Source organism: Ostrea edulis, chromosome 1 (assembly GCF_947568905.1).
Source record: "Ostrea edulis chromosome 1, xbOstEdul1.1, whole genome shotgun sequence".
Lineage (NCBI taxonomy): Eukaryota > Metazoa > Mollusca > Bivalvia > Ostreida > Ostreidae > Ostrea > Ostrea edulis.
The window spans coordinates 28,712,932-28,728,726 of NC_079164.1; the positions used below are offsets into that span (position 1 = coordinate 28,712,932).

At 34.8% G+C, this 15,795-nt stretch overlaps 1 protein-coding gene across 4 annotated transcripts in view; it reads left to right on the forward strand.

Annotated features, from left to right (window-relative positions):
• LOC125663899 (RAB11-binding protein RELCH homolog) overlaps positions 1-15,795 on the forward strand; it is a 90,398-nt gene that overhangs the window by 11,934 nt on the left and 62,669 nt on the right. For 3 of the 4 annotated variants that reach the window (XR_007365675.2, XM_056160741.1, XM_048896324.2), the window contains exons 5-19: positions 76-248; positions 956-1,144; positions 1,268-1,356; positions 3,574-3,945; positions 4,044-4,122; positions 4,271-4,369; positions 4,800-4,912; positions 5,051-5,141; positions 5,575-5,646; positions 7,113-7,253; positions 8,649-8,813; positions 11,396-11,576; positions 14,536-14,692; positions 14,833-14,956; positions 15,176-15,224. Coding sequence is in view for 3 of the 4 variants with exons in the window: in XM_056160741.1 (XP_056016716.1) it covers positions 76-248; positions 956-1,144; positions 1,268-1,356; positions 3,574-3,945; positions 4,044-4,122; positions 4,271-4,369; positions 4,800-4,912; positions 5,051-5,141; positions 5,575-5,646; positions 7,113-7,253; positions 8,649-8,813; positions 11,396-11,576; positions 14,536-14,692; positions 14,833-14,956; positions 15,176-15,224 (2,094 nt within the window). In the remaining variant the exon portion in view is untranslated. The remainder of the gene's footprint in view (positions 1-75; positions 249-955; positions 1,145-1,267; positions 1,357-3,573; positions 3,946-4,043; positions 4,123-4,270; positions 4,370-4,799; positions 4,913-5,050; positions 5,142-5,574; positions 5,647-7,112; positions 7,254-8,648; positions 8,814-11,395; positions 11,577-14,535; positions 14,693-14,832; positions 14,957-15,175; positions 15,225-15,795) is intronic. The other variant, XM_048896325.2, reaches the window with a different exon arrangement.

The window sequence follows — 15,795 nt, forward strand, 5'->3', positions numbered from 1 at the left end:
GACGTTGATTGAAATTGCTATTTTATGGAGGAAAATGCAATGTTAAACACATAAACTGCATTGTTTTGATGACAGAGAATGAACTAAGTTCAACTGAGCAGGTCAACGAAGGTATTGTGACCCTTGGACAGGAGGAGGCTATTAAACCCTTGGAGAGGAGGGCCATTAACTTCCTAATCAACGAATTCCTCCTTCAACAGAACTACAAACTCACGGCTGTGACCTTCTCCGAGGAGAACGAGGACCAAGTGAATACTTAGTTGATAATCACAGCTTCATAATCATTCTCATAAGATCTTCATTGTAATACCCACAGAAAATCAAATACAATTTTTTCACGCTATAATAAGCATCTTACTTTTTTTTATCATATACAGTAAAATATGTCTATAACAAACACCTTCACGCTTATTGCAAAGTGAAATTTATTCCCCTTTGAGAGGAAATAACAAAAATTTTATTGGATATAATGGAAGTTTGGATATAATGAACTGTTTTTTGATGGTCCTTGATATTAGCTATAACCATGTTTTAGTTACTGTACTATTTGATTTTGGGGGATAGAAGAAGTCAACATTTTGTATGACAACATTTTTAGCTCACAATATCTGTAGAGCTATTGTCATGACCCCAATGTTGGCGTATGCATCATACTTGAGGGGAAAACTATTACCTTGGCTATATCTTTTGAAGCAAAGGGATAGGGCTTTAATATTTCACATCTAGATTCCTCATGACCAGGCTTTTCATTTGGTACCATGACTTTTGACCTTGGACTTTGACCTACTTTTCCAAAACTTTAATTTTGGTTATATCTTTTGAACAAAGGGGGATAGGATAAATAGAGTTGTGCTTCCTAGCAAGCTATGTTGTTTTCTAACAACTCTTGTTCTAAGTCTGTTTAGACTTCAAATTTTATTTGAAAAATCATTTTTTCATTTTTGTGCCATGACAGGATTTTGAGGACTGGGATGATGTAGGATTAAACATTGCTCGACCACCAAGTCTGCTACACTTGTACAAAGACTTTGGGAGCCATGCTGTCCCAACGACGGACACCATGGACTATTCCTGTCAAGTGGAACTGCAGAGGGAGGAGGACCAGAGGATGGAAGAGCAATGGAAGGACCTGAAATCTCAGCTGGTAAGCTCATGCTGACAAGAAAAGGTAGTCAGTGGGGTGAGGGTAACAGTAGATGAATATTCATAAGCTCAATCAGTTAAAGCTTTTGTGATCTGATATTATCATTAAACTGTCTTTTTGCAGGAATATAGAATTTCTGAACTTGAAGATCAAATTAAGATCTGTAGTACAGAGAATGACAATTTGATATCCCAGATTACTGAATTGAATAGGTAAGTGACCAATGTTTAGTTCCAAGATTCAAAACATACACCTGCAAGATTTTGTAATCAAAATGCAGTGGAGCCTCATTAATTTGGAAACTTTGGTTTTCTGGTTTTCAGCAGATAATTGATTGTCCAGATGACTGAATTTTAGATCTTAAATGTATAAGAAATCAATATGCTAACGTCATTGATGTGGAATATGAAATAAGCATCAACAAATTGCTGTATTAGATGAATAATAATGCAATGTTATTATTTACATGCATTTCAAAACACTTGAATTGATATATCCATCAGATACATTTATATATTTGCATGTATCATTATTTTCAAGACTTCATGCATTAAAAGCACACTATCGAGCAGTACATGAGATTTAAAATGAATAAATGCTTTATATGTTAAGTTTGTATTTTACATCATTTGGGGAATAAAACCATCCATGTTCGTTATTGCAAACTATTACCACTTTGATCTGGCCATGCACCTCAGTGTACGAAATTAATGGTGGACTGATAGACAATGTCTATAGAAAATCTCATTGGTCTATGTCAATCAAAATGGCGATAGACCGACTTGTCTATAGGAAATATGACCAAGTCATATAAGGTATATTACTTTAATTTGTTTCTACACACCTCCTTTTATGATAAAATGTTCCACAGTCTAATGATGAATCATTCAAAACAGAGTATTCCATTTTAAAACAGGGGAGAATGGAACAGAATTCTTTCACTTTCATCTTTGTGTTCCCTTGGTCAGTTTCGCCAATCCAAAACTCCTTGTGTTTATTATAGAATTAATCAGTCTTCGTAATTGTTAAGGAACTGGGTGACCATTTCTATACAGACACATTTTTGCTCTCTGTATGGTTGGTTGGTTGTATATTGTTTAATGTCCTGCTTGAGAATCTTTCACTCGTATGGAGACGTCACCATTACTGGTGAAGGGGTAGAAAATCAAGGCCTATGCTAGCATTGGTGCTTACGGCCTTTGAGCAGGGAGAGATCTAAACATGCCACACTTACTGTGACATGGGGCCTTAATTTTTGCGGTCTCATAAAAAGAACCATCCCTTATGACAATCAAGGAGTACCGAGGACCTATTCTAACCCAGACCCCACGGGACCTCTTCTGTCAGGAGATGGGGGGACCCATCAAGCACAAACTTTCTGAAGGTGCATCTGTTCTTTTAGAATGCTGACAAGAGATGTCAGCTGATGAATCAATGTTGGTAATATTTGCAAGGTTTTCCACTGTGTATCTTGCATCTTCATGTGATGACTTTAGTGTTTTTTATTTCGGTCTATAGGAATTTGGTGTGGTCTATAGAAAATGAAATGATTGTGGACCGAAGGTCTACAGGATTGAAAAGTTAGTTTCGCACACTGTGCACTTTATTATTTTTATCCACTAATAACTGAAACGACATCAAATTTACATGTGTCTGAATTTCATACTTATTAAAACCAGTAATTTTCTCACTCCTACCCAGAGATTAAATTCCCAAAACTAAATCTTTACAGCATCATATCGAGAATCAATTATACACAGGTACACAGCACATGTGTGATATTTTATACAGGAAAATATTTGTTCATATTAAAACTAATTATATTTCACTTTTCAATCAACAGTATAAAAACAGAATCAACATTTCTAGAATAAGCCTCACTTATATAACTGTTTTTATTTTAACACACAGCTGAGTAAATTTGATACATGTAGCAGTTCAATAAAATATATTCATACATGATGTCCAATCTTTTAATAGATCAAAACGATTAAAAAATGTGCTTCAGATTTGTATAGAATCCAATACTACACGCATTGCAAAACTGACATTACAATATCTCATTCGGCTCATGCTTAAATGACTAAGGGAAGATAACCACCTAGATAGGGAGGTGTTGACAGGACACAGGTTATTGTTTCCATCAGACAGCGTAGCTTATGTTTTCTGTACAATTTACACCTTGCTAGAATTGTCTGAGACTGACCTTTCAAAAAACTTAATGTCCTGATTAATGATTTTCAATGGATTTTAACGTTTTGTAATAAAAACTCACTGGCCAGATCCAGAATGTGAATTTCCAGATTGATGATGCAAAATAACATGTAGAAATTCTGTTCTCCCATAAAATTGTCTGGAAGGTGAAGTGTCCAGGTCAATGATGTCCAGATTACCGAGGCATCACTGTACATTCTTTCTCAATATTTCAGCCAAAGATCTGAAATCCAAGTTATATACAATTCTGCTCCTCTGAAATCTTCAAATTCCTCTAGTCGGGAAGTGGATTACACTGTTGGTTCAGAGAACACCAGTACCTCTGATATCAACAATTGTGTTGATGATTCTAATAAAATAATGGTGAACGGTGAGTCAGTGATGGAAGCAAACTGTGATAGTGAGACAAAGTCTGTGATAGAAAGGGACCAGTCTATGGACATGGATGGGGACCAGTCTAAGGAAGAAGACATCAGTGTTGGGTCACCAGACTTTGTCGTCTTAGATACAGAGAGAAGCAAAGGTGACATAAGTCCAACCAAAAAACAAAGTCCCATTACAGAAAATCCGAAAGATGGTTCAGGGCGGTAAGTTGAGCAGACTGTGCATGTTCTAGTACATGTAAATCATAAAGAGCCATGACTGTAGGCATACAAAGATAAACAATAACATTTGTTTTTTCTAGGCATTTATCGTCAACATTCAGAAAAGCTCTGTTAGATGTTTGCTTTCATGTTTCCAAGGACAATCGTATTGTGCATGAGGTAAGGGAAAATTAAGGTACCAGATTGCTCTGTTTATATTTTGTTATGAATAGAACATCTTTTTTTTCTCATATTAACTTTTTAGGTGTTACATGTAAAAATTGAATGTAGACATAAATCAGGTGTTTTCATATGTTGATACATATAGGTGTCCCAGATCATTGGTGCCGACAGGGACCACATCATCACTATGTTGGGGCGATGTCTTCCTCATATAGTTCCCAATGTCCTCCTAGCCAAAAGAGAGGTCTGTATCCTAGTAAAGTCCCTAATATCTATCAACATAATACAATCAGTAAAAAGAATTGTACATATCGCCAACCAGTAGGGTATTCAGGATATATTTTGTATGCTTTATCGTACATCACTTCTGTGATTTATATATTAAGTGCTAAAATAAAAACGGCTATAGAATTAATATTGCATAATACAGGTAGTGCTAAGCCATGACTGCATTATCTACAATCAAATTTTGAATGTACTAGAATAAGAGCACATACAGTATATAAAAGATTGAATGCATTAAACTCTCAAACTCTCTCTCTCTCTCTCTCTCTCTCTCTCTCTCTCTCTCTCTCTCTATATATATATATATATATGATGTGTATGTTTACATTTTTATCAAATTTCCTTTTCCCAAGTATTTAACTGTATATTGTGTTGTATGATTTTATCAGGAGTTAATTCCCTTGATATTGTGCACTGCCATGCTTCATCCAGACTCCAGAGAAAGAGACAAACTTCTAAACATTCTCTTCAATCTCATCAAGAAACCAGATGAAGAACAAAGGTTTGTAAAAAAAGATATACTAAATAAATAAAATGAAGCAAATCAACTAGGAATTCTGCAAATTCCTGATGATGTATACAGTTGTAGTTTTCACACTGTTTTATCATTGCTCTGCTATCTTGTTCTACTGTTTGACAGGCAGATGATCTTGACAGGATGTGTGGCCTTTGCCCAGCATACAGGAAGTGCTCGACTGATTGAGGAGCTTCTTCCTCAGTGTTGGGAACAAGTAAGTTTTTCCATCAGATGTGTTCTTCAAGTGATCACACCAAAGATTGATCACAGAAATAATATTAATGAATTAAAACATGATGTATAAGTCAGTGAAAAGTAAGTTAGAAGGTCAAATGCTGTCTGATGTGTTTCATGCCGATTGTTAGGCCATTCTTGGCACACTGATTTTGACTACGGATAACTCCATTTACCTGATCAAGATATAAGGATCACGGCTGGTGTGACCAGTCGACAGGGGATGCTTACTCTTCCTAGGCACCTGATCTCACCTCTGGTATATCCAGGGGTCCGTGTTTGGCCAACTTTCTATTTTGTATTGCTTATAAGAGTTATGAGATTGATCACTATTCGTTATTTACACCTTTCATCTGGTACATGTGAGAAAAAATCGTAATGCTATTCACTGTTCATGAAATTTTATTTATAAGATAAATCACAAGTATCTGGAGAGGAGGATCCTAGTGGCTGAAGCCTGTGGAGCCTTGGCCTCCTACCTACCAGTAAGTACTGTGTAATATTTCTCCTACCAGTAAGTACAGTGTGGTATTTCTCTACCAGTAAGTACTGTGTGATATTTCTCCTACCAGTAAGTACTGTGTGATATTTCTCCTACCAGTAAGTCCTGTGTGATATTTCTCCTACCAGTAAGTACTGTGTGATATTTCTCCTACCAGTAAGTACTGTGTGATATTTCTGGCCATGGTTATTGTGCTGAATCCTGTGTCTGTAGAAAAAAATGCATAGCCTTTGTGTGAATATCCAAAGTATGCATGATTTCTAATGTGCATCACACCAGTTATATTAGGTCACCATTCAGGTGACCTACTACTATCCGTGCCCATCTGTTATTGTGTCATCTCTTGTGGGTCTTAACTTTTAAACTCATCTCAGAAATGTCTTCATGATTTGTATCTGAAATTGGTGAGTGGTGTCTTTAGGGATAAGGGAACAAAAATTGTGAATTTATTGTCACTGCTTCCCTTCGAACTCTAGAGTAAAATTTGGGAAATAAGATGATGCAATCTTTCAAAGTCCTCTGTGCTCATAACCTGTAGCAGTAAAATCTGAGTGAATAATTATCATGAGCATGGATGCCTCTACTAAATTATGAAATTCATAGTGACAGAATCAGGAATTCAGCCCAGGGCTTAGCTAGGCTGAATAGGTTGTATAGCGAAAATGTTACTAGTATTGTTTATTCACAAGAAATACTTGTTCAGGTTATAGTTTTGTAATGGAGAGAAATTAAAAGCTCATACACGTACTTCGCATTTCGGTTATTTATGACCAGCAATAAACATTGTGTATGATGGTCATTCTGTCACGGTTACTAGAGGAAAGAGTTTGTCCTAGGTCTCAACTTTGTAATAGAGAAACTTAGAAGCTCATACTGGAATAAGGATTGTATATAGCCAGGAAGTGTGTCAACCTTGAAACAATACCACTGAATGAAAGTCAAGGTCATTGCTGTAAAGATTTGAAAACTTTTCTCTGGGCAATAACTTTGTGATGGGTAGACATTAAAAGCTCATACCTTGCGTAAAGGGTGCTCAAGACCAGACCACGAAGCAGGGCCAGTTTCGTCAAGATTAAGCTCAGATGAAATATATTTGTTCGAGATTTAACTTTGTAAGGAAGAGGCATTAGAAACCCATATGCGTATAACGAACATGGAATAATGATCTTGATCCAAAGTCATTTGGCTAAGATTAAGATCAATGATAAAAATGTTATGAATATTTATGTGTCTAGACAATAACATTGTTTATGATCACCAAAAAAAACCCTCCAACAACAACAACCTGACAACATCCAGTTCACAGTGTGAAAGCTGCACTATTCACAGATTAAAAGATGCATGAGATCTGACATTATTAGTAAGCAGTACTTCTAATAAGACTTTTGTTATGTGATATTCTGGTGATGATCTATGGACCTCTTGTTTGAACTAGTCTGCTGTTTTTAGACTGAGATCTTGAGTTCTCTGATCCTGTCCATGCTGCAGCAGATGATGGCAGATGACAAAGAGGCTGAGGTGAGGGAGGCCGTGGTCCGAAGCCTGGGAATTCTGTTTGGCATTATCTGTGATACAGACAAATACACTCAGGTAGAGACTTTGTTAACATCTTCCAATCTGAAATATGTTATTATGATGTGGTCCTCTATATGCTTACATACATAACTACATTTATACTTACATGCATACCTACATTTATACTTACATGCATACCTACATTTATACTTACATGCATACCAACATTTATACTTACCTACATACATACATTTATACTCACATACATTCCTATATTATACTCACATACATTCCTACATTTATACTTACATACATACATCTACCTACATATAAACTTGCATTTTGCTATTTGGGGGCCATATCTTGAATATTGTGAGGCCTTGGTTCATCATAATCCAAATGAAAAATTGATTTTCACTACAGTGAAAGAATGATGTTATGTGTCCTTAGAGGTTAATCATCTGGCTTGATTCAGAGTCCAGATTATCTCTGTCATCATCTGTGGACTTCTAAATTAATTTATAGTGTTGGTCTGCATGCAGACGATGGTTTATTTTTGTATAGATCATTGGTGATGGATCATGTAGAAATTCATCAAGTTTGATCAGAAGATTTTGTCACTTCATTTTTAAAATGAGTATGAAGATACACTGAATTTTATACAGAAAAAAAGCATCAGACTTGAAATATTGATATGGTTCTGCTTTAACACAGATTTTTTATCTACTGTAGTCTGCATATTCTGCACAGGATTTCAGTGCAATTTAATAATTGAGTACAGCGTCTATCTTGTTTGTTCGTGTATTGCATAGATTTATAAGCACTTTTGCAATATGATGATGCTATGTAATTCTTCTTAACTTTATGGGTTATGATGTGCTGTGTATCCAAATATAAGGTGTTGCAGTAAGCCCTTTGTAAAGCAGTGTTCCAACCTACCAGAACATTTGCTGTTAGGCAATTTATGATATGCCTTGGTGATGGACTTCATAAGATAAGTGATAGAATCTAGTTTTTTTTATGACAATCAGTTGCCCATATATGCCATTGTAGTTTATATGAACTATACAACTGTATGCTAACATAGGGTTGTGAGCTTTTCAATATTGTATGTCGATGTAGGGGTGTGATCTTTTCAATATTGTGAGTCGATGTAAGGGTGTGATCTTTTCAATATTGTGTGTCGATGTAGGGGTGTGATCTTTTCAATATTGTGTGTCAATGTAGGGGTGTGATCTTTTCAATATTGTGTGTCAATGTAGGGGTGTGATCTTTTCAATATTGTGTGTCAATGTAGGGGTGTGATCTTTTCAATATTGTGTGTCAATGTAGGGGTGTGATCTTTTCAATTTTGTGTGTGGATGTAGGGGTGTGATCTTTTCAATATTGTGTGTTGATGTAGGGGTGTGATCTTTTCAATATTGTGTTATTGTAGGACTGTGACCTATTTAATACTGCATGCTATTGTAGGGTTGTGAATTACTGTGGGCGTCCCTGAAGGACTCGTCGGAGCGTGTGGTGATGACGACCCTCCACGTCTTTCTACCGTCCCTCGCCATATGGGCCGACGAACTTGATAAACTCCAGCACAATCTCATACACAGTGTTGTCAGAGACCTGGAAGAACTAGTTAAGGCAATTCCCTGATGGGAACCAGTATAATCCCCTCTTTTTCTTCGCCAGTCACCGTCTGTTATAACAGCATCATCAGAGTTGAAAATTGTAATTGCATATATTTTAAGAAATGTTTAAAATCAAGAATTTTGAATTCAGAATACTAGATATCTGTGTTTTGGAAAATTCCATACCCTTTGTATTTTAAAGACTGAATTTCTATCATTTTAAGGAAACATGACCAGATTCTGTGTTATGTTTGATGCTGTTTATAACAGAGCTGCTTAATTCACATATTTCAGTAAATTCATTGATAGTAATGGTTTATTTTTTTGTTTATGCTTTTATAATTTTTTAATGATTTACTTATACATGCTTTTCAAATTGTTTTGATTAAATACAGAGATTTTCAGGACAGTTGCCACTTCACATTTGAACAAACAAAGAAATTAGTTTTATAACATGGTACAGGGTGATCCAAAACATATGTTACACTTTTAAACTGTTGTACAATGTTAATACCTTAAGTTACAATTATGAAATTTGCAACATATAACAAAAAGGATTTAAATTTTTTGTCAATGCATACATTTGTCACAGCTTCCTTATTAATCACCAAAAACTTTCTTCGGAATAACATATGTCATTTTACAACATATGTTCCAAATGACGTCCCTTTGTCTTTAACATTATTTGAACACGATTTCTGAAGTTTTTTACCACAGCTTTACATGTATCAACAGAGATTGATCTTATTTCTCGTGTAATTGCTGTTTTTAAGTCTTCTGTTGTTTGTGGGGAAGGATAGTACACCCTGTCTTTTAGATAACCCCACAAGAAGAAATCAAGGGGGTTCAAATCGGGGGAGTGCGGTGGCCAAACATTTGCGGTACGATAAGAAATGTATTGATCACCAAACGTGTTGTCAAGCCACTGAAGAACACAACCTGCAGTGTGTGGCGTAGGACCGTCCTGTTGAAACCACACATTATCGAAATTTACAACTTTTCGTCTAAGAGCTGGTAGAAATTTTGATTTCATTAACTTTAAGTATCGTTCAGAATTTACCGTCACTGCATCGCCTTTGATGGCTTCGAAGAAAAAAGGGCCAATTATTCTGCTTGAATTTAATACAGCCCATACAGTAACTTTCTCACAGTGAAGAGGTTTTTCCACATAAAAATTGGGTTTCGCCGAACTCCAGAATCTAAAATTCTGTTTATTGACAACATTATTAAGATGGGAGTGGGCCTCATCGGAAAACCATATCGCATCTGTAAAATTTTCAGAGTCGGGTCTACTTAAAATCCAATGGGCAAACTCTAAACGACTTCTAATGTCTGTCTCTTTTAAATGCTGCATCACACTTATTTTGTATGAAATCAATTTTAAATCAAATTTGAGCATTCTATGAATACTAAATTTGCTAACGGTGCCATTCAGTTCATGCAATACCCGTCTAACTGATTTTTGTGGAGTTTCAGTAAGAACTATCAATGGCAACAATGTTCTCTTTGGTACGGGCACTCCTTGGTCTCCCAATACCAGAATTGCGTCTTGTGTCATTTGTGGTGCATTTAACTTCAAACTTCCTCACAAGTCTGAAAATTAGCATTCTGTTGAGCACTTTCATTCCAGGATGTTGTTTTCTCATGGTTCTAATGACTAAAGTAGCCGATTTACACTCATAGTAAAGTTTGACAATTTCTGCCAGCTGTTCACATGAAGGTTCCATCTTGAAAATGTGATGACGTCATTATGACGTCATAATTAACTGACTATTTAACAGAATTTCCCGAAATTTTGTCAAATAGAATTTATATTAATACACTAGATGTTGACAAAATATCTTTGTAATTGCTTTTGTTTTGATAAAGTTATAGATGATTAAAAGTGTAACGCATGTTTTGGGACACCCTGTATCTCAAGTTAATAGTAGAAAGAATTAAAATGTGGAGTGATTTTGATGTGATTTCTTTGCCACTGATTTCCACTAGATTTCTGACGAGCACTATGCCCTCTTCTTGGTATTGTATAAATCAAAAATATTCTGTTTACCAGTTACATTATGAATTTGTGTACAATTCTATAAAATACAAAAGTATACAGTACTTGCTGTGTTTCAAAATTCCATTTAAATTATATTTTACATATAAACAATTCCCATTCTTTCTTTTTTTAATTACTGTCTTTCACATATTTTAATCATTTATCTTGATATTCAAAACTATCCATATTACAGAGTATTCTGTTTTTGACTCTTTAAGAGCACATGTATACCATACAATTATCCAGTACATGATGTTGAATATTGTTAAAAGTTTCATAAAATTCAATACTTATTAGGAAAAAAAATGACACAGAATATTTTTGCTTGTAATCTTGGTGGTGGTAAGCTATTGTATGATAAAGATGTATTACAATATTCTGATTACATAAATAAAATATTATTTAAACCAGTTATACAAAACTTTAATTTAAAAAATACAGTTTATATAAGTTAGATATCATGAAAGTAAAGAGTTGAGATTGTTGAAAATATTGGAAATAAGCATGACAATTTTAAGGATTTGTAGATATATATAACTGTCTTTGTATTTCAGTGTGCATTGGCAGCACAGAAAGCCTCCAGCAGTACTCACATTCCATTAAACGAAGCCCGCTTTATGAACTCCATGTCAGCTCTACAAGAGCTGATGTCATTCCTTTATGTATCTGTGATAAAAACCGGCCCTTACTGTAACAATATTAGCAATGTCCTACATCGTGTTGTGGATGTCGATAGTAAGTTCATATTATACTTTTTACTTTTTTAGCCATTTAATGCTTCTAATGATAAGGAAGAAGTTGATGTACATTTTCAATTCATAATTTGTTTTCATTTATTTCTACGAAGTCCATACTGTATGTGGGCAAACATTTCACTCCATTTTGCTTTCACTGATTTTGCCCTTATTGTGGATGGGTGAATTCGGAACTGGGTAGATTTATATTTAGTCATTACTTTTAAGTAGTAATTAATGCTTTGGGGCAAATTTAGTATGGAACGAAACTGTTTATCCATGCATCTGTGTGAAAATTACATGGGCAGACAGAGCTCCAGATAAGTTGCGTATCAGCGTAAATACTTGTTGAATTTTACCAAATACGCATGTAAGTTGAACATCATGCTATGCATTAGCAAATTTAAATACGCTTCACACCCCCAAAGTAATGCGTACATGTGATATATGTAGTATGATATAAATACGAATTATCTATTCATATGAATTGAGGTTATCCCAGGGCATGCTCATACATGAACTAGCACTATGAAATTTATTTCAATGACAATCAGAATTTTGAAAGTTTGGAAGAGTTAACTCAAAACAACTATATAGGACTAATTGTTATACTTTTTTCTTAAAGAGCTAGTGTGTGGTCGAAATCACAGAAAAAAAACCCTTGTATTATCAATTGTAGACAAATGATATAATTGCTGCTTAAACATGGTACAAAAAATGTCACCGGATAAACAATACTTCTTCTGTTAAACTAAAAGTTTCTCTGAAAGTCGCTCCAGCAGCATTGTCATAATAAGTATTAAAAAGCATTTGCGAGAATGGGAGTCACGCATTTATTTGATACTTGTATACAGGGCTCGAAATTAACATATGCCCGACAGTCTGTGACTGGTTAAAAGTATGGCGGACTGACTGAATTTGTTTTAGTCAGTCCGATGGGACTGGTTAATTTTCTAAAGCATCATTTTGGAAAATATACTTATGAAATTTTATACACACATTTGGCATGCTTCGATCTGTAGATATCAGACAAATCTGATTCTTAAATATAAATCCCACATTTAAGTATTGCAATATTGTCTGAGGCATATTGAGTTTAATTTCATTTTAATAACTTTAACGAAATATGTTTAATTATTTCTGGAAAACTCTGTTGGACTGGTAAAATTTTCTGCGGACTGGTTGAAATTATACCCCATCAGTCCGACTGGACTGGTGACATAAAAAGTTAGCTTCAAGCCCTGGTATATTTACGGGGTAAAATCCTTTGTAGTTCTTTTTATTAAAACTCTTCATTGTCATTGGGATTTTTAAATTTATCATTGAGGTATTGAAATTTGATATGTCAGACACTCAGTCACATGATTACGATCCAATTCTGTATTAGTGGCAAAACAGCAAAGATAATCAGTAAATTACAAAATACATTTTGACTTTTTCTGAAAAGCAAAATACTCCTTGATTTGAAAATCAGGGAGTAAATACTCTTTGTGGTAAAATGTTATCTGGAGCTCTGGGCAGAAATTGGCCAGAATACAGTACAGGTATTTAAGTGTAATAAACAAATTTACATCTATTGGAAGGGACATTAACTCTAGTTATCTTGAAGAATGCTGGACAACTCGCCCTCAAGACAAGAGAAACTCTTAGGACAACTTGCCCTCTTTCAGAACAAGTCGCCCCCTTCTCTTGAGACAACTCGCCCCCAATATTATATATAAATATATTATCACATTTTGTATTTATTTTGTGTGTGTGTGTTATTTACACTTTTAACCCCATAAAGATACGTCTTTTTATTTCATACTTTAACACGAATGGTAAATTCTAGTAGAATTATACACAGATTTGATTATTGCATTTCAGAAAAAGTTATATTTTTCATAAATCAATTGGCAAGGAAAATTATATTTGCTGATCTTCAGGTACAATTGATTAAATGTCTCCAATACTGAGAAAATTTTGGGTTTTTTTTGGGTTGGGGGGGGGTGTGAGTGGTTTTTTTTTTTATCGATATAGTATACACAAGTGTAAAGGTGAAGCATGAATATTCTGATACATGTAATTATCTTTTAATGCGTTTCTCAACTAATTCCCGTTGAAAAATAATAAAATTCCCATTTTAGAAATTTTATAACGGCTTTGCTTTACTGATTCTTTTTACGCGGGGTGATTCTTTTTACGCGGCGATTTCAAAGTGCAAAGAACTCTGATGATGAGTACCTCATAACGTTTGAAGTAAATTTATAACAGCTTGGGGGAAATCAAACAATTAGATTTAACAACAGACGCAGATTATTGATAATTATACTACGTCAGCTGTAGACCAAGCTAATGCTCTCCCTATACCAAACGCTAACTTGTTTCCGCTGAAATTATATATTTTACATGTAAATAAAAGTGATGATGAATTTACTGAACCCAAACACTGGATTTTCACTAAAATCTTTCGTCTTGCATAAAAAGACACGAAGTTCGGTGTTTATGTGAACACGTCTTATTGTCTGTGATGTATATACTATCTATAAGAAATTCATTAATTTTTGCTAAAACACCTCTTGGATTTAGACCAAAAATAATAATTGTAAACATGTATGATATGTATGATATGAAGGAGCGAGATATCTCAAGAGAGGGGGCGAGTTGTCCCGAAGAGGGGGCGAGTTGTCTTAGGGGCGAGTTGTCCCGATGAGGGGGCGAGTTGTCTTGAGGGCGAGTTGTCTTGGGGGCGAGTTGTCCTGATACCATCTTGAATACATAGTTTCCCTTGTTTGTTTGCTTCAGATTCCTTTAGAAGTCAACGTCACACATAGAAAGACATTGTGTGATATTCATACAGTTTGAATTTCTTAAATTAAAGCAGTCATAAAAACGTGCAAAAGATGAAACTCTTTAATGCATGGATGCCTGTCATATTCTGTGTTGACTTTATAATGTTTGGACTGCATGTATGTTTCCAGTATCTCAATTTCCAAAACCCAGCTCATTGCTGACAGATCTGAAGGTAGTGGTTGGTGACAAGGATCAGTTATCTGCTCTTGTTCATTTATTTGAACACCATATTAGCCAAGAGTGGTTTGAACCATGGGACTCCTTAAACTGGGTTGTGAACAATTTGTAAGTGAACACATATCCTTGCACATCAAATATAAACTAGTTACAAGTTCAGAATGTCGTTCATTTTTAAAAATTATTATCGAAGTATGTAGTATGTGTTTATGCTGCATTACTATAGGGTTTGAGCTTTGATTTTTCAGAATTCCTCGGTTGCTAGAAGTGGTGTTGGGTGCTGGATTAGCTTTACCGAAAATTGTCAACTGTCTGTGTCGTTGCTTCTTTTTGTTGTCGAGAACTTTTGGCAAAGTCTTTGTGGAGAAAAAGGCAAGAGTTTTATTCATATAATGTGACAATGGTAAATGGAATGTATTTAATGATTTCCAAAGTGGAGTTCTACAGAGATTGAATTTGAATATTTCACATTTTGTTTTACAGAAAACAAATGTTTGGAAAAGATATGCACTTTACTTTCCAAACACATGCACTGCTCTGCATCCCAGGTTGATAAGATTAGCATGTTTAACTTCTGTGGTCTTTTTTCAGATGAGACCAAAATTTATAGAGATGTTGATATTAACAGATGAACACACAGGTAGGTTGATAGATATTTAACTTTTGGTGGAATTACAATGCACAATTTCTGAGATGCCATTAGTTGTTCCCCTTTGCAGGACTCTGATGCAAAAGATGATTGTATATACGTGTGATAGATGCAAATATTTATCACAACATTCATGTATTGCTTAAAGAAAAATCATCTGTGGCTATGCAACAACCTGAATTATGGGAAATATATTGCATATATTTTGTAAGTTTATGAAAATATCTGACAAATAATCCAACTTCATTGTTTTTCATTGTTGTATGTATATATAAGTCACATGTTGACAAAATTTTCTAAAATTACACATTTTACACGACAATATATTAAATTGAAATGTTAGTGTCTTTAGCCTTAAGTTTTGAATACTTTTTAGAAAAATGTATACAACAGTTGCAGTTTTATGATTATGAACCCGTGCAGATATTGACCTTGGACTTCCTCCACGGTCATTTGACTTTTCAGTCCAGTGAATCCAGATATTCCAATGTGTTCATCAAAGGATTATAACAATGTAATCTTCTTAAGAAATTACCATGATATGTCAAAATGCTGCATGCTT